Source organism: Typopeltis vanoorti, chromosome 13 (assembly GCF_054136105.1).
Source record: "Typopeltis vanoorti isolate ZY-2024b chromosome 13, IOZ_Tvanoo_1.0, whole genome shotgun sequence".
NCBI classification, from domain to species: domain Eukaryota; kingdom Metazoa; phylum Arthropoda; class Arachnida; order Uropygi; family Thelyphonidae; genus Typopeltis; species Typopeltis vanoorti.
Genome location: NC_143561.1, coordinates 16,298,425 through 16,318,197, shown reverse-complemented (window position 1 = coordinate 16,318,197; position 19,773 = coordinate 16,298,425). Strand labels below are relative to the sequence as shown.

Genomic DNA, 19,773 nt, shown 5'->3' with positions numbered 1-19,773 from the left:
TGTCACAGCATCCACCACAGACTCAGGGAGCGCATTCCACTCATTCACTACTCTAAAAGTAAAGAACCCAGCTCTAACACCTTTACTAACCACACTTTTGCCCAGTTTCCATGGATGTCCCCTAGTCCTCCCACAACCAGCCCTGTTCTCAAAAATATCTTCTGAATTAATTTTATAGAAACCCTTCAGTAATTTGAATGTCTCAATCATATCTCCCCTCCTCCGCCTATCAACCAATTTTTGCAACCCACAAATCCTCAACCTGTTCTCATACGGTTCATTCCACAGACCTGCTATCATCTTGGTCACTCGCCTCTGGATCCTCTCCACCTCCTCCCCATCAAGAAGAAACCTAGGTGACCAAATCTGAGCACAGTAGTCTAGATGGGGTCTTATCAAGGCTCGATACAGAGGAACAATAACCTGCTTGTCTCTGCTTGTCAACATATTCTTCAGCAACCAAGTGATTTGATGAGCTGTTTTGGTCACTTTTGCAATGTGTCCCCTAAATTTCAATTCCTTATCTACCAACACTCCTAAATCTCGTGCCTCATCAATTTCCTGGAGCAGGGTTCCACCAATGCAGTAAACTGCCGCCAAAATTTTCACCCCAAAATGCATAACCTTACATTTTGCCACATTAAACTGACATCCATTCTCCTTAGCCCAGACCTCCAATCTATCCAAATCATCCTGCAAAATTTTGACGTCATCTGCATTCACTATTGCCCTACCCAACTTCGCATCATCCGCAAACAAATGAACTGTTCCTCTCAGATCATTTCCTATATCATTTATGAACAAATTAAACAGCAGCGGTCCAAGAACAGATCCTTGTGGCAAACCACTAGTCACAGGCCGTCTTGTGGACTCTACTCCCGAGTAAACCACTCTCTGATATCTCTCCGTCAACCACCCTCCTATCCATCTCACCAACCCTATGTCCATTCCCATATGCTGCAATTTACTGATTAGAATTCCATGTGGAATCCTGTCAAAGGCCTTGGCAAGGTCCAGTAGAATCACCGTAAACCCATTACCCTTATCTAGTTCAGCCGTCACTGTGTTATAATACGTGAGCAAGTTATTGAGGCATGACCTACCCTTCACAAAACCATGCTGTCCCCGATACAGTATCCCATTTTCTTCTATCCAATCTTGTATTTTCCTCTTGACTATTTTCTCTAAGACCTTGACAATGATTCCTGATATGCTAATCGGTCGGTAATTTACAACAGCAGTCTTGGAACCACCTTTATGCAGTGGAACTATTTTCCCCTCTTTCCACCCGCTCGGGACTAACCCAGACCCGAGACTCAAATTAAACAAAATGGTCAAGGGTACTGACAATTCTTTAGCTGCTTCTCGTACAACACGAGCTGGTATACCATCCAATCCCACAGATGTATTGACATTGAGGTTATGCAATAGACTACTCACCTCCACTTCATTAACCACAATTCCCGTATAATCTACTGGTTTATTCGTTTCTGCAATGTCACCACCTGGATGATATACTTTTGCAAAGTGCTCACTCAGTAACTCAACTATCTCAACTGATTCAGTTACCTCCCTACCATCGGCATTCTTTAAAATCAATCTGCCATGTACATTTTTCCTTTTATTTGCTACATATCTAAAAAACTGTTTAGGATTCTCTTTAGCCTGCATGGCCAATGTTCTTTCGTAATCCTTTTTTGCTTTTCTTACCACACTCGTCACCCTTCTGGCCTGCGCTTTATACCGTTCATGTGCCTGTCGGTCACCCTTCTCCTTAAATTCCCTCCATAGTTGTTTCTTTTTTTGCAACTCAAGCTTAATGGTGTTATTCATCCATTTAACCCCTACTTGATTTATTATTCGGACTCTAGGTATACAGTCAGCCATTGCTTCATGCAAGCACTTCTTAACTACCTCCCATGCACTATCAACTTCTAGTCCTTGCAGTTGTACATGCCATGGCACTGAACTAATCAAACTCCTAAGCTTGTCATACTTTCCAGCCCGATAATTCCACATGTACCCTGTGTTAATTGAAAATTCTACACCTTTAGCCACCTCCCAAGTCAAGACCCTATGATCACTCTCACCGATTGGTGGCAATGTGGGCATATTTGTTACAGCCAAATCCTCAGATGTAATTACTAGGTCAAGCACTCTCTGACCCCTAGTATTTTCCATTACATGCTGTCGCAGATAGTTATCCTTTAATAACCGCATAAAATTCAGTTCCTTCCTCCCGTGTGTCCTCTCCTCACTCAAATCAATGCGACCATAGTTGACATGTTTAACAAAGAAAATAAATGAAAATACAAATATAGAAAATGAATGGCAAAACATTAAACAAATCGTAAAACAAGCAGCATATGAAGCCATAGGAACAAAACTGGGAAGAAAAAGGAAAGGACTAAGAACCTAGAACCCAGAAATAGTCTTTAATAAGAAAGAAAAAAGAAATCTACCCTAAATGATTGAACGACAAAACCATAGGAAATGAAATAGAACATAAAAGAATCAGAGCAATAACAAGAAGAAAACCAGAAAAATCAGAAGACAAGACTGGGAAAAATTTGTATCAAGATTAGAGCATGACATAAATGGACCTCAACTAAAGAGTTATAAAATCATTAAAAAAATGACTCAAGAAACAAAGGATAATCTACAATTAGAAGGCCCCTCCACAAAAGAATGGACCAATCACTACATCCATCTTCTAAACAATAATAATCAAATTGAAATAAAACAAGTAATAAGTCAAGAAACAAATGAAGAACCAATACAGTTAAATGATCTAAAGAAAATATTTGAAAAACTAAAAAATAGAAAAGCTACAGAAGAAGATGGAATAAATTCAGAACAACTATGAAAATGTAGCTCTAAAATATTTCAGTTATAATTAATTAAATTTCTAAACAGAATATGGAAAGAATGAAACATCCCACAAGAATGGAAGACAGCAATAGTCATAAACATATTCAAAAAAGGAAATAGAAAGGATTGCACAACTACAGAGGAATATCCTTATTAAATACATGCTATAAAATGTATCTAGATATAATTAAAAGTAAATTAACACCACGGGCCAAGGAAATTATTAGAGAAGAACAATGCGGCTTTAGGAAAGGAAGATTCTGCACAGATCCCAAATTTATACTCAAACAAATTATAGAAAAAAGAATAGAATTTAACCTGCCAACATATATGGCCTTCCTAGATTATGAGAAAGCATATGATCAAATCAACAGAACAAAATTAATTAATATACTGTATGAATTGAAAGCTCCACTTCAAATCACAAAAGCAATATCAAATATAATGGAAGAAAGCTAAATTAAAATTAATAATGAAACATCTGAAAAAATTAAAACCACTAGAGGTCTCGTCTCATTCAAGGAAGTGGATTATCACCAATACTCTTCAATATATACATGGATAAAATTTCAAGAGAATGGAGGAAAAACAAAATCATAGGAATTAAAATAGGAAAAAAAGAATTAACCAGCCTATTGTATGCTGATGATCAAGTTATCTTTGCTGAAAATGAAGACCAATTACAGAAAAATCTGCATGTATTGAACAAAACAATAGAACAGCATGACATGAAAATCTCAATAAGTAAAATGAAATCAATATCATTTCAAGGTAAAGAAATTAAAAGATCCAAACTAGTCATCCACAACAAAGTAATAGAACAAGTGAACAAATTTAAATATCTAGGAAATTACATAAGCCCCAATGGAGAAATTGACATTGCATATAAAAAGAAAAAATTCCTACCAGTCATTGGAACTTTGAATAGACAATTCAGTAAACAGATATCTAGAATAACCCAAATCAAACTATATAAAATAATAGCCAAACCAATTCTGAAGAAATCTGAAAACATACCCCAACTCAACATCAGCAGAGTTAAAGATTGGTACTATCAACATAAGAAGTCTGAATGGCAAAGAAATGGAGCTAGATAAGGAATTAGATAAGTACCAGATCGACATAATAGGGGTGACTGAAACAAAAACGACAAAAACTGGTGAGATCTTTCTGAACAATAAATACAAAATGTTATTTTCAGGCAATGACAATCATGGAAAAGAAGGAGTAGCCATAGTTTTCAACACTAAATACGAGGCTAATTTTCTTGAATGGCAGGCAGTCTCAAGTAGAGTGATGTGGACAAATATCAGAATGGGGAACTAGACAATGAGGCTTATTTGTGCCTATAGTCCCACAGAAGGTTCTACTAAGGTAGAAGTGGAGGAATTTTTTGAGGCTTTAGAAAAAGCAACTGACACAATGAAAAAGGAAAAGTTGGTCCTTGTTGGGGATCTAAATAGTAGAGTAGGAAATGATTGTGAGACATACAAAAATATTTTGGGAAAATTTGGAGAAAAGAGCAAAGCTAATAATAATGGCAAATATCTGTTGGATTTCTGCTCAGGACATGGACTGGTTATTACTAACACCATGTTCCAACATAAAAATGTGCACAAATTCACATGGAGAGAAGAGGCTAGGAATAAGAAAAGTCTCATTGACTATGTTATTGTTGATAGTGATGTTTTCTCCCTAGCGCAGGACACCAGAGTGTACAGAGGATTTGAAATTGGAAGTGATCACTATTTAGTCTTGAGCAGGATAAAATTGAATTTCATATTGAAAAGAATAGCATGTAAGAAAGTTTTAAAGCGAATAAAAGTTGAGCAGCTCTCAGATGTGAACTGTAGACTAAAATACACAAAGATTATTGAAGAAAAAATGAAAGAGTTTGAGAACAGGAACCAAACCTTGGAGATTCAGTGGCAAGCCTTGACGAAAACCCTGATTGATTCGGCCAGAGAGGCATGTGGTGAGTTTGTCTGCAAGGATAGAAAAATCAGAACTCCATGGTGGACACAGGAAGTTAAAGAGGCAGTGAAGGAAAAGAAGAAAGCATATCAAAAGTTCCTGGCAAATAAGTCAGCTTTTGCTCTTAGAGAATACAAAGACAAATGTAAGAAAGCTAAACACTGTGTAAAACTAGCTAAACAAAAGTCATGGGAGGACTTTGGCAAGAACATAGAAAATAAATATCAAGAAGGTGGTAAGATATTCTGGAGGTTGTTGAAGAAGCTTAGAAATGGAGGAAAGAGTGCTGTAAAAGACGTTATAGATGATAAAGGTGATGCAAAAACAGGAGAAAAAGATATCCTTGAAGTATGGAGTAATTACTTTGAAAAATTGCTAAATGAAACAAGCAGTGATAGCTTACAATCAGGAATACATATCCATACTTGAAGTATAAAAAAGCCATCAAAGGCTTGAAATGTGGAAAGGCAGCAGGAGCAGATGATATTCGACCAGAAATGCTGAAGTGTGGTGATATAAAAGTCTTACAGTGGCACTGCATAGTACAGAAGTCCTGGAGAGAGGGACGAATTCCCGATGATTGGAGTAGAGCTCTCATAGTACCCATATATAAAAAGGGAAATAAAACTGAATGTGAGAATTACAGAGGTATTTCCTGCTGAGTCTGCCTGGTAAGATCTATGCAAGTATACTTGAGAAACGGTTGAGAAGAATTGTGGAAGAAAAGCTTAGTGAAGAACAAGCCGGATTCAGGCCAAATAGAGGCTCTCAGGATCAGTTCTTCACTTTATGACAAATAGTTGAGAAATCATGTGAATATTACAAAGATCTGTATTTAAGTTTTGTCGACCTGGAAAAGGCATATGACAAGGTGCCAAGAGAGAAGCTATTCAATACGCTGCAGTTATATGGTGTCAATGGGGCATTATATCAAGCAATACTTAGTCTTTATTTGAGTTGTAAGTCAGCAGTTAGAATTGAAGGAAGTACAGGAAGATGGTTTAATGTTAAAGCTGGTGTGAGACAAGGATGTACATTATCCCCCCCCCCCTCTGTTGTTCATTATGTATATGGATCACATTATGAAGGAAAGTGGTATTAAATGTGATATCAAAATTGGATATGTTAATGTCAGCTCTTTGATTTATGCGGACAATGTTGTACTTCTAAATAAATTTGCTACAAGTTTGAAAGATTCCGTGACTAAACTGAATAACTGTTGTGATAGATATGGTATAAAGGTCAGCAATAAAAAGACAAAGACAATGAAAATAGGCAGAATCATTGATTGTCAACTGTGTTGTGAATGGAGAACTTGTGGAACAAGTAAAATATTTCAGCTACTTAGCACAATTTTTAGTGAAGATGGTAAATTAAATATGGAAATAGACAACAGAATCAACAAAGCTGGTATGGTAGGGAGTCAATTGAATAAATTCATATGGAATAAGAGAGAAATTAGTCGGAACACTAAATTAGTTGTATGCAAGACAGTGTTGAAACCAGTTTTAACTTATGGATCTGAAAGCTGGGTCAGAAGTAAAACACTAGGCCAAAGACTAGAGACTGCAGATATGAGAGTCCTGAGAAACATTAGAGGCATGAACAGATGGCATCAATGGCAATATCATATTTAATACGAGGATATTAGTTAAGAACTTGACATTGCCAGCATCCAGGAATGCATTAGCAGAGCTAATCTCAGGTGGTATGATTACTCATACAGAATGGGCAAGGAAAGATTAGTAAAACAAGTGTTTTCTGCTAGGTTGGCAGGAAAATGACCCAGAGGAAGACCAAGATATAGGTGGATTAATATGGTACAACGTGCCTTAGACTATAGAAATATAAGATCTGATGATGTTGGAGTCTTATCAAGTAACAGACTGTTTGAGGAAAATTGTAGATAGGAAGTTAGTAATGATGTAAATTTTTCATGTAGTACTATCATATCCTGTACACCCTTGGCAGGAATATGATGATGACCAATTCTGAAATAAGGAAGTGAAACTTGGACTTGGGAAGAATGAGATAAAAGACAAGTGGAAGCTGCAGAAATGAAGTTCCAAAGACTGCTTGCAGGCTACAAAAGAATGGACAAGATAAGAAATAAGAAAACAGTTATGCATAATTAACATAACAGAAGACATCATAAACTCTAGAAAGAACTGGAAAAACCACACTGCAAGAATGAGTGAGGACAGTTGGCCAAATATTGCTTGGAAATATAAACCATAGGGACACCGATGAAGAGGAAGACCCTGGAAGAGATGGGCAGAAGACTTTTTAAACCCTTGAAAACGTTACAAATTGCCTAATACGGGAAGCCAAGAAGATGAAGCTTACATGATTAATTAATTCTTAGAATGTATTTTTCCCTGTAACAGCATCCTTGACTCTCTTGCACAGCTCAACAAAAAGTTGAGCAGCTTGCAAAAAGAACATTGGTTTTATCTCTTTTTAGATACTTTAATCAAATGCGTTAGTTCCTATGACATTTATTTTGTTTTTCTATCTACATGGACAGATGAACAAAATCATAATTTTTCTGATTGAAGAGATTTTATTGAAATGTGGTATTAATTCCATATTTTTAAAATTTATTTAGTTCTCTTGATGTTTAAGATTTCTTGAAGTTTAAAAAGAATAGTAAAGAAAAATAAAATCTTTATTGCAACTGACAAGTATATATAAAAATATAATATGACCAGTTTTAAGTTATGCATCTGAAAAAGAGGTGAACTAGTTACAGTTAAATATTTAATACTACTACAGAAATGAAAACTCTGAAAAATTGTGGGAGAAAAGCAAATTTGATAAGATCAGAAATGGAGAAATATCTAAAAAAAAGATGCCTTTCAACCAGTAAATGAGTGGATTAAACAGGAAAAAAGGAAAAAAAACTTGGCAAATGCATGTCAACAAAATCCAAAAAGATAGAATAATTAGACAAATTAAAACATGGAAATCAAGTACTCGAACACCATTTGGTGGAATGTCATGAAAACAGTGGAAAAGTGAAGTGCAGTAAAACATTGTTGCAGCAGTAATAAGACCTGAGAGAATGACAAATAAAAATCTTAATTTTTGTTTCACTTGGAACATTTGCATTGATATAAAGGGACAAAATATAAAAAAATTAGATGTCACAATGATTCCAATCTTGTTGGATAGAATTTAACAAAATTTATTGACAAAATTATTTAACATAAAAATTTCTGTCTGGCTTAGTGGAATTTGATGACGTTTGGTATTTAGGATCCCTATTGAAATTTGTCATTTTGGTTGGATCCTTTTAATGGAAAAATTTGACAAAACAAAATTATATTTGAAGCGCATATGCAAAAAATGACTAAGTTCAATTATTTTATTATTATTGTTATATGGGCACCTCCAGGGAATCCGAAGACTCATCACGGGAGATCCAATCTGTCATACTGCTCCTTGAACCCATTAACCGACAAAGCACTCACAACTGACTCTAGCAAGCCATTCCACTCATTCACCACTCTCCAAGCAAAAAATCTAGTCCTCACACCCCCTACTGACCACTTCCAGGGATGATCTGGAAGTTGAATAAAGGTGTCAAATGCTGTAACTTTCCCCTGCATCTATCCTATAAAATCCTTTAAGCAACTTAAATGGTTCTATCATATCCCCTCTTTTTCTCCTATCAACCAACTTCTGCGATCCACACACCTTCAATCTATCTTCATTGGGAACATTCCACAGGCCACTCACCATTTTGGTCACTCGCCTCTGAATCCTCTCCACCGCTTCCTCATCTCCAGAAATCCAGGGGACCAGACCTGAGAGACTTGAGAACAGTAATCCAGATGTGGGTGTATCAAGGCCTTATAAAGAGGAATTACAGCTTTCTACTTGTTAATGTGTTCTTCACCAGCCAAGTAATCTTATGGGCTAATTTAGCAACCTTAGCAATATGTTCTCTAAACACTGGAGTACAGTGGCATTAACATCAATGTGATACACAGCTTGTAATCTATTTATCCCAAAATGCATAACTTGACATTTCTTGACATTAAACTGACACCCATTTACTTTTGCCCATACTGACAGCATATTTAAATCGTCCTGCAAGCTCTCCACATCGCCTTGATTAATTATTACTCTACCTAATTTTGCATCATCAGCAAACAACTGAATATTTCCTTTCAGGTTATTTCCTATATCATTTATGTACAAATTAAACACCACTAGTCACTTATCCACTTAACCAGTGTCATATCCATCCCCATTTGTTCTGATTTGTGTAACAGTGTTCCATGTAAAATCTTCCAAATGGCTTTGCAAAATCACCCTGTAACCATTTCCTTTATCCAACTCAGCTGTTACTGTATTCTAAAAAGTCAGTAAATTACTAAGGCATGACCAACCTTTCAAAAAGCAATGTTAACCTTCATGCAGTATCATATTTTTATCTACCCATTCTTGAATTCTCTTTTTTTACCAATTTTTCTAGTACTTTTACCACCATGCTTGAGATACTGATTTGACTATAATTTGCTACTGTAGTCTTAGAACCTCCATTATGCAAAGGAATAATTTTGCCTTCTTTCCACTCCCTTGGAACTCCACCAGAGCCACAACTTAAATTAAACAGCTTAGTCAAAGGCATTGCCAGTTTTCTTGCACATTCTTGCAAAACCCTAGCTGATATCCCATCTAATCCAACAGTTGTATTTACATTGAGATTCTGCAATATCCTAAGAACCACCAGTTCAACCACCTCTGTTCCCACAGTAGTGTCTGTCACATAGGTTAAAGCGGTAACCTCACTAGGACAATCAAGGCCTTATTTATATGCTTGCAAAGTGGTCACTCAACGATTTTATCTGTTTCTGTCTCTTCATGACCATCATCACTCATTAAGGTTAATCTTCCATAGTCATTCTTCCTCTTACTTGCCAAATAATGAAAGAACTCTTTGAGATTTCCTTTGGCCTGTATGGCTAAATTCTTCTCATAATCTGATTTTGTCTTCCTTGTCATGCTAGTCACCTTTCTTGCCTGAACCTTCTACTGTTCATGAATTTTCTGGTCACCTTTCTCTTTATATACCCTCCACAGCATTTTCTTGTTCTGCAGCTTGTGCTTAATGATATTATTCATCCATCTAACTCCTATCTGATTAAATCTTCTTACCCTAAGTATACAAGTTAATACTGCTTCCTCTAGATCAGTGCTTCCCAAACTGTGGGCTGCAGCCCCCCTTGGGGTTATTAGTTTTGTTGAGGGGGGCGTGAAATAACGAAAACAAATTTAAAATGTTTTAAGACTAAGTGTGCCATGTCAAATGTGTATATAAAATGCTAAAAATGCAATATTTGGATTTGATTTTTGCAATATTCGCTGTGTATGTTTTGTATTGAATATAAATAACAAATATTATAATATATGTCTGTATATGTGCACAAATTCACATGGAGAGAAGAGGCAAGGAATAAGAAAAGTCTCATTGACTATGTTATTGTTGATAGTGATGTTTTCTCCCTAGCGCAGGACACCAGAGTGTACAGAGGATTTGAAATTGGAAGTGATCACTATTTAGTCTTGAGCAGGATAAAATTGAATTTCATATTGAAAAGAATAGCATGTAAGAAAGTTTTAAAGCGAATAAAAGTTGAGCAGCTCTCAGATGTGAACTGTAGACTAACATACACAAAGATTATTGAAGAAAAAATGAAAGAGTTTGAGAACAGGAACCAAACCTTGGAGATTCAGTGGCAAACTCTGAAGAAAACATCGATTGATTCTGCCAGAGAGGCATGTGGTGAGGTTGTCTGCAAGGATAGAAAAATCAGGACTCCATAGTGGACACAGGAAGCTAAAGAGGCAGTGAAGGTAAAGAAGAAATCATATGAAAAGTTCCTGGCAAATAAGTCAGCTTTTGCTGTTAGAGAATACAGAGACAAATGTAAGAAAGTGAAATACTGTGTAAAACTAGCCAAACAAAAGTCATGGAACGAGTTTGGCAAGAACATAGAAAATAAATGTCAAGAAGATGGCAAAATATTCTGGAAGCTTATTGTTCAAGAAGCTTAGAAATGGAGGAAAGAGTGCTTAAAAGGAGTTAGACATGATAAAGGTGACATGAAAACGGGAGAAAAAGATATCCTTGAAGTATGGAGTAATTACTTCAGAAAATTGCTAAATGAAACAAGCAGTGATAGCACAGTGGTAAAAAACACTCAACAAGCATACAGTCAGAAATACATATCCATACTTGAAGTAGAAAAAGCCATCAAAGGCTTGAAATGTAAATGGAAAGGCAGCAGGAGTAGATGATATTCGACCAGAAATGCTGAAGTATGGTGGTATAAAAGTCTTACAGTGGCTGCACTGCATAGTTCAGAAAGCCTGGACAGAGAGACGAATTCCCGATGATTGGAGTAGAGCTCTAATAGTGCCCATACATAAAAAGGGAAATAAAACTGAATGTGAGAATTACAGAGGTATTTCCCTAATGAGTGTTCCTGGCAAGATCTATGCAAATATACTTGAGAAACGGTTGAGAAGAATTGTAGAAGAAAAGCTTGGTGAAGAACAAGCTGTATTCAGGTCAAATAGATGCTGTCAGGATCAGATCTTCCCTTTACGACAAATAGTCGAGAAAGCATGGGAATATAACAAATATCTGTATTTAAGTTTTGTCGATCTGGAAAAGGCATATGACAAGGTGCCAAGAGAGGAGCTATTCAATATGCTACAGTTATATGGTGTCAATGGGACATTATAGCAAGCAATACTTAGTTTGTATTTGAGTTGTATGTCGGCAGTTAGAATTGAAGGATGTACAGGAAGATGGTTTAATGTTAAATCTAGTGTGAGACAAGGATGCACATTATCCCCTCGGTTATTCGTTATCTATATGGATCGCATTATGAAGGAAAGTGGTATTAAACATGATATCAAAATTGGAGATGTTAATGTCAGCTCTTTGCTTTATGCGAACAATGTTATACTTCTGAATAAATTGGCTACAAGTTTGCAAGATTCCCTGACTAAATTGTAATAGATATGGTATGAAGGTCAGCATTAAAAAGACAAAGATAATGAAAATAAGTAGAATTGTGAAAATGTCAACTGTGTTGTGAATGGGAAACCTGTGGAACAAGTAAAACATTTCAGCTACTTAGGCACGATTTTTAGTGAAGATGGTAAATTAAATATGGAAATAGACAACTGAATCAACAAAGCTGGTATGGTAGGGAGTCAATTGAATAAATTCATATGGAATAAGAGAGAAATTAGTTGGAACACTAAATTAGCTGTATACAAGACAGTGTTCAAACCAGTTTTAACTTATGGATCTGAGAGCTAGGTCAGAAGTAAAACACTTGACCAAAGACTGGAGTCTGCAGATATGAGAGTCGTGAGAAAGATCAGAGGCATGAACAGATGGTATCATTGGCAATATCATATTTAATACAAGTATATTAGGAAAGAACTTGACATTGTCGTCATCCAGGAATTTGTTAGCAGAGCTAATCTCAGGTGATATGGTCACTTAAACAGAATGGGCGAGGAAACATTACCAAAACAAGTGTTCTCTGCCAGGTTGGCAGGAAAACGACCCAGAGGAAGACCAAGATATAGGTGGATTGATACGGTACAATGTGCCTTAGACGATAGAAATATCAGATCTGATAATGATAATAGTGGAGTCTTGACAAGTAATAGACTGATTTGGAAGAAAATTGTAGATAGGAAGTTAGTAATGATGTAAATTTTTCATGTAGTACTATCATATCCTGTACACCCCTTGTGAGGATACATGTCAGGAATTTGATGATGATGATGTCTGTATTACTATTTTCTTTTTCAATGTGGGCCGTGAAATATTTTAATTTTTCCAAGGAGGCCTTTACAGCCATAAGTTTGGGAAGCACTACTTTAGATGACCTTAACTATATCCCATTCACTGCTAACATCCTTACCCAGATTTAAGCTTTTTCCTAAGCTTGTCATAATCACCTGCCTTGTAGTTCCACAAATACCCCTTCTTGATAGAATATTCCTCATGTTTTACAATCTCCCAAGTCAAGACTGCATGGTCACTTTCACCAATTGGAGGCGATGTTGTCACTTTGGTTATGGATAGCTCTTCTGACCAGGTTCAATACTCCTCCCCCCCAGTCCCCCTCCATCACATGCTCTCTTAAGTAATTATCCCTCAGCAGATGTATAAATTCTGTTTCCATCCTGCCATGTGATCTTTCTTTCTTTCTTCCAGTCTATATCTCCATAGTTGAAGTCCCCCATAATAATCACTCGACCTGTATTAATTTGGTGATGCACCTTTTCCAGATCATCTGAAAAACCAAATAAACACTGTGCCCTTAAATGATAGCAACAACCAACTGTATATTTTGTCTTATTGGTCTTAATCTCACACCAGATTGCTTCAGAACAGTCACCCTCCTTCCTGTCTCCTATTCTTTTTGGTTACAATTCATCTACTATCATCAACAGTACTTCTCCCCCCATCCTGTCCTCTCTATCTTCCCTGAAAATACTAAACCCTTCACATTCAATCCCCGTAACTACATCTACTGTTAGCCAAGTCTCACTAATGCCTATAACTTTTGGCGAGGTTACAACTCTATTTCTATTCTTGTATTTTATTTCTTAGTGGAGCTACTTTCATTTTAATGTAGCATCCTCTCTTTTTTTTTTTTTTTTTATCTTCTGTTATCACTGGAATTTATTTCTGTGGCTTTCAAATTCCTCCTCCTAGTAAAGTGCCTATCTCAAAATTTGCAACCTTGCAAAATACACATAGCAGTCTGCACTAGTTTGGTAGTAAGAGAAGTTTAAGACAATAGAGTATCTTATATACAGAACTGTGTAGAACGTAGTTGTATGAAACAGAAGATTCATATAAATGCATCTCCCAGATCGTCTTGTAATGTAATTTATGATTTCCCATTAATGATTATTTGGCTTGACCTCATACAGTTAGATAATAATCTTTCACTTTACCCTTCAGTATTAGTTTCTGTATAGTCATCTTACTATCAGTTATTTTATTTACTGCAGTAAGTTAGGAAGGTGCATTGTGATATCTTTGATAGATAAATTTGGATTAGAGGTCTAGAGCTATAAGGTATGTTACTGTATAACTTTCAATAACTTTTGAGTGTATAAATAAATTTTATACATTTATTTATACACTCAAAAGTATCTTTGTAAATTAGAAATTTTCATTTCTCTAGGTATTGGTATTTTGGTCCCTTGAAATCGAAACTGGCATATGTTTTCAAAACTTTAAAAGTAAGTATTTTAAAGCTTTATGAATAGTTATATATATATATATTTTTTTTTTATTTTTTAATTTTAAGTTGTAATTTTTCTACATGATAAGAGTGTATTATTGTGTTTTAAATTACAGAATATGCTAGTTAATCCTATTTAGTTGCCATCGTCATCAGCATTGTATGGTATATATATATATATATGTATACTCACAAAAGAGTGCAACACTGTGTGTGTGCAATGTGATTGTTACTTTCCTCTGAACAATTTTTTTTTTCATCTATTAGGTTGTCATTTTAGTTTACCTCTGTTTACACACCTTGAATATCAATAATGCCAAGTTATTTCTAATATTTTCATGTTTAATAGGGGTCTGCCATTAATTGTCTTGAGGAAAACTAAGGAATCAGATGCTGTTGTCATCTATTCACCCTGATAATTTTCCTCAGGACTCTCTTCTGTAATCTCCAGTCTTTCTGTTTTCTGGCCCCACTCTCAAATCCATATACTAAAATCAGTTTGAACATCACCTTATATACTGCTAACTTTTTGCTGTTTTCTCTTTTTCTATATATTTTTATTCAAATGGTTCTTTATTTAGCAGCTTTATTTTATTATTATTACACAGACCTCTAGATTGGTTGGTTGTTTTATGGTTTATTGGTGCATGGACAACAAAGGTCATGCTGCCCATAGTGAATGTCACAGCAGCCATACAAGGTATTAATAATTAGAACTAAATTAGTAAATAATATGTATGTACTGAAAAACTGATAACAACAGAAATTCTGTTGTTATCAGTTAACTAATAACAACTGAAAGATCCATTTTGAGAATAGCCCAGTCAGATAAAAATAATAATACTTAGATAAGGAAGCAAACAAAGGTAATGGGCAATGCCGTAGTAATAAAAGGAAACAAATGGTGCTGGGCAGGACATGTAATGAGAATCTGACAACAGAATGGACACCAGGCACTGGTTATCGGAAAACAGGTAGACAAGTGGTAAGATGGAATGATGAAATAACAAGATGTTGTGGTCATTTATGGTGGAAAGATGCACAAGATCAATTAAAATGGAAGAAGCATGAAGAAGCATTCATCCAGCAGCAGACTGAAGAAAGCTGTTGATGATGATGTACAAAAGGTAAGCAATGCAGTATTTACACATAAGTAAAATTTATAATCAAGTGTGTTTGTATAAATTGATATTGATTCTTTGTGAAAAGTTAAAAACATCATGCGGTTTGTCTGAGTCTGATAACATCTCCCTGAGTGTATATGACTTGGCTAGATATGTAAGAATTTCATTCTTCTCTCTCTTGTGTGAAGTGCTGGCACTCCACCAGAATATGACAAATGGTAAAATCCATGTTGCATTTTTCACACATAGGTGGGGTCATCAGCAGTCAGTAAATAAAAATGTGTGAGATGTCTGTGACCGATGCAGAGCCTAGCAAGAACAACTCCCTCTCTTCTGCTTCTACGTTGACTAGACTGCCAGTTCTTAATTTCAGCCTTAATGTCATGTAATTTGTCAATGTTTCCTGCCACGATGACTGCCACTGGGCAATTAGCTTTGATCTTATAAACCATATACAGTGCCTGTATATGGTACTGTCAAACAGTACACGAAAAAAGTACAAGCTAATCTATCAGCATCTGTAGTCTCATTTCCCTTAATTCCAATGTGGCTGGAAATCCCACACAACTGGACATCAAAATTAAGGGTCTTCATTTTATACAACAGGTGTAACACCTCACATAACACTGGAGTGGATTATACACAGATGAGATAGCCTATAAAGAACACAATGAGTCTGTATAAATTACATATTTTTGTAGTGGTTTTATTTTATATGCACATGTGTGAGCTGAATGGCATAATTACTGTAGTCAGGTTGAATCTGTTTGGAGATAGTAACATCAAGAAACACAGCAGCACAACCAACAGAGGCATCAGTTTTCTTGAACCATCAGGATAGATGAGTATGAAATCAGAGTTGGCTGCTTTATGTAGCCAAAAACTAAACAATTGCAGACAGACAGATGATTGAATATGAGCCTTCCATAGTTGACATAGTGAGAAGTTGCAGGATGAAGTTTGAACCTTCCATGAAGGGATGATGTTTGTTTGCTGCAGACAATATTGTCAACATTCATACCAACAGCTTCCATAGTCTCTTTAACATGCATACCAAAAGGATGCATGGCAGTGTGATGTGTGCAATATTGAGCTTCCCAACTCAGAGAAAATAGACTAGTCCATGTAGGATGTGCTGGAAGACTTTATTTTTAGGGCATAATTAAGAGACAACTGTTTCTTCTAAGCAGTAGAGCCAGTTCATTTCCTTCAACATAAATACTTTGAGCATGCAATGTGCAAAAGGTATACCACATGAAAGGTATAAACCTATAGTACATTTTTAAAATGAGTGGACTAAGTATTTTTTATTAATTTTATAATTTTTTTGTATTTTATTTTGTATTTATTTTTTTTACATAGTCTGGAACCCCTGCTCTAGAGACAAACATGGAACTTTTTTTAGACCACTTCTTCACGTCCAATAAGTATTGGACAATACTTATTGGACGTGAGAACAATGAAACAAGCTCAATGACCACAGGAAAGTAATCATTATAGAAGACTTCAATAATGAATATATATTGGAAAAAGGCACATGGAGAAGGAAATAGAATTTATGCAGCTGCACAGAGAGAGAGAATCACCTAAAACAGCATGTGATAAAATGTGCAGGTTCTAAGAGTGTTGGATCCAGTGATAGCATCAGAAAATTTGTCCACAACCAAGGTAATCACTGTCTTGCAAACAAGATCATGCAGTCTTGACCTGGGAGATGGCTAAGAATGGGGAATTTTCAATTAAGAAGAGTTATAGATGAGTCTCCTGAGCTTGTCATAATCACTATCTTTGTAGGCTCATCTATAACTCTTCTTAATTGAAAATTCCCCATTCTTAGCCATCTCCCAGGTCAAGACTGCATGATCTTGTTTGCAAGACAGTGATTACCTTGGTTGTAGACAAATTTTCTGATGCTATCACTGGATCCAACACTCTTAGAACTTGCCCATTTTATCACATGCTGTTTTAGGTGATTCTCTCTCTCTCTCTCTCTCTGCAGCTGCATAAATTCCATTTATGCAGCTGTGCCTTTTTCCAATATATATTCATTATTGAAGTCTTCTATAATGATTACTTTCCTGTGGTCATTGAACTTGTTTGCCAATGCATATCAGTCTCATCTCCTTTTCATCATCTGGCTGGCCTGGTTGGCTGAGTGGTTAGCATATCCACTCTCCAACCAAAAGGCTGCAGGTTCGAATCCTGCTGTGGGCATGAATGTTTGTGATTGTCTGTGAAAATACTAGTGGTGGTTGGCAATATAGATAGCGTTGGTGCAGATGATGAAGGTAGTTGCCTTTGGTGGAGTAGCGGAGATGGAAGTTGCAGAGTAGGTGTCCTCCCTTGATGAGTCTTTGGACTCCTTGGAAGTGTCACGTAATAATAATAATAATAATAATAACAACAACAACAACAACCACCACCACCACTTAAGTAGATAAGGGCCCCAGAGGACAAAAGTCTTCTTGGTTCTTATCTCATTCCAAATTCTCCCTCAATTCTTCTTTCCTGCTAAACTATTCTTGCCCAGTGCAATTCTTATGCTATTATTAACAAATATATTCACTATATATTTGCAGCCTTATATATTATATTATCTCCTTTTATTTATTTCATTTGTCAATTTTTAAAAATTGTGCCTAAATATCTAAAATGTGTGTTACTGAGTATTTCATGTTTCCTGTTTTTCTGTTAATTTTCAGTTTTTGTCTTTTGCTGATTATCTCACCAAAATTGTCATAGCAGTTATTATTTAATTTGGATAGAGACTTGACATGCAGATTGATTTAAGAATATAACATCACCTGTGTAAAGAGCCAAGCTTAAATATCTCATACTTGAACATCAGGTTTAATACCACTTTTCTTAATAATGTAGTCCATACAGATTATAAATAATAGTGGTGATAATGGAAATAATTTACAAATCTGCTTTATCTGATTTATCATCAAACCATTATATGTATATCAAACATTATTTCTTGTATGTCCTTTAATTCTAACTCTTCCCTCTTGACTTCAATGTCTACAACCCCAGCTGGCTTCCTTTTCCAATTTCAATGAGCAAGCTGGAAGAATAGGCTGAACTATTTGCTGTACGCAATGACCTAAAGAAAATTGTTCATCTAACCAGAATGTCTGACAATTCTCTCCATGTACTCTAACACTACCCAACACGCTGAGTGGTTTTTTAACCACTTCTCCTTCCAGGTGCATTGTTGAGATGATCTCTCCTCTTGGTAATTCATATAATTTCATTTCTAGTGGATCATTGTTCTCCCCAGCCAATTGCAACCTTATGTGCTTTGGCACTACAACAGTGCCAAGTGTGAGAATCTCTGAGACTTACTCCTCTTTTCTGTGGTCAGATTACTGTTTTCATTCTTCACATCTAGATACTTGTTTTGATCATGTTACAGAAATCATCCATGGTGGAATAAGGACCTATTGTTGTTCACTCTGTTCAGAATTCCTGTCCAATATCCAAACCATATTTTTCCAGGAAGGGGTGCAGGTAGTCTAAGGAAAAAAGACAGCATATCATAAGTGGCTTGATACAAAAACTTGAGCGTCATTTACAGCTGACACTTTAGACTGAAAAGTCTTGACTTTCAAAGAGCACAGAGCTAAATGTAAAAAAAAAAAAACTTGTTCCTTGCTCAAATGCCAATTATGCCTTCTAGTCTCATGCAAAGGCGAGTGTAATTTTTCTCCACTTCCACCCCTTGCTCTCTTTCATTCAAATGGCCCTGTTACAAAATGACCTAAAGCTGATCTCCTGACATCATTCTTCTCATTCCAACTTCTTTATAGATGACTATGGAAGATCACCTTCAGCTATACTGGATGAATGCACCACATTCATCTTTTAGCTTACTACTAGAAAGACATCAGAAGAATCTTGAACAATCAAAATGCCAAAAAAAGTATCCTGGACCTGATTGGTATTCCACCTGTTATTCTCAAGAGATGTACCTCTGAACTATTGTCTATTATTTACAATCAATTCTTGTTATAGCAAATTCATAGGGATTACAGGAATAGTTTGCATGAATTTTTTTCACTAATTTGTTATAGCAGTGTTATAGTGAGAGTTGACTATATTATACTCAACTTGCATCCACCTCAACAAGTAAGCAAATCCATATTTACCCTTCTCCACCAATTCAAAAAATAAAAAATAAAAAAAAAGATGCCTGCCATCAAACTTTCAATCTATTGCCCTCATCTTAGCATTGTTTAAAATTGAGAAAGTCATCAACAGTCAAATAGTCAACTTTTTCAACATCTGGAGAACTGGTAATATTATTTGCCACCAATATAAATTCTTCAGTCAAGATCCAGAGCAGATCGCACCTACATCACTCACCTCTGGATACATGCCATGGAAAGGTTTGGAGAAACCTGTCCTTTTGCACTTGACATTTGATATGGTTTGTCATTGAAGGCTTCTCAGAAAATTGCCAACTTATTGTCTGTCTTCATTTGCAGTTTTTAGTCACCAGT

The 19,773-nt window shown here is 35.9% G+C and overlaps 1 protein-coding gene across 2 annotated transcripts in view; it reads left to right on the top strand.

Moving 5' to 3' along the window:
• The window catches only part of Mulk (acylglycerol kinase-like protein Mulk), a 182,859-nt gene that overhangs the window by 125,116 nt on the left and 37,970 nt on the right, over window positions 1-19,773 (top strand). For both annotated transcript variants that reach the window (XM_090402840.1, XM_090402841.1), the window contains exon 11: window positions 14,085-14,142. In XM_090402840.1, the coding sequence (XP_090258966.1) occupies window positions 14,085-14,142 (58 nt within the window). The remainder of the gene's footprint in view (window positions 1-14,084; window positions 14,143-19,773) is intronic.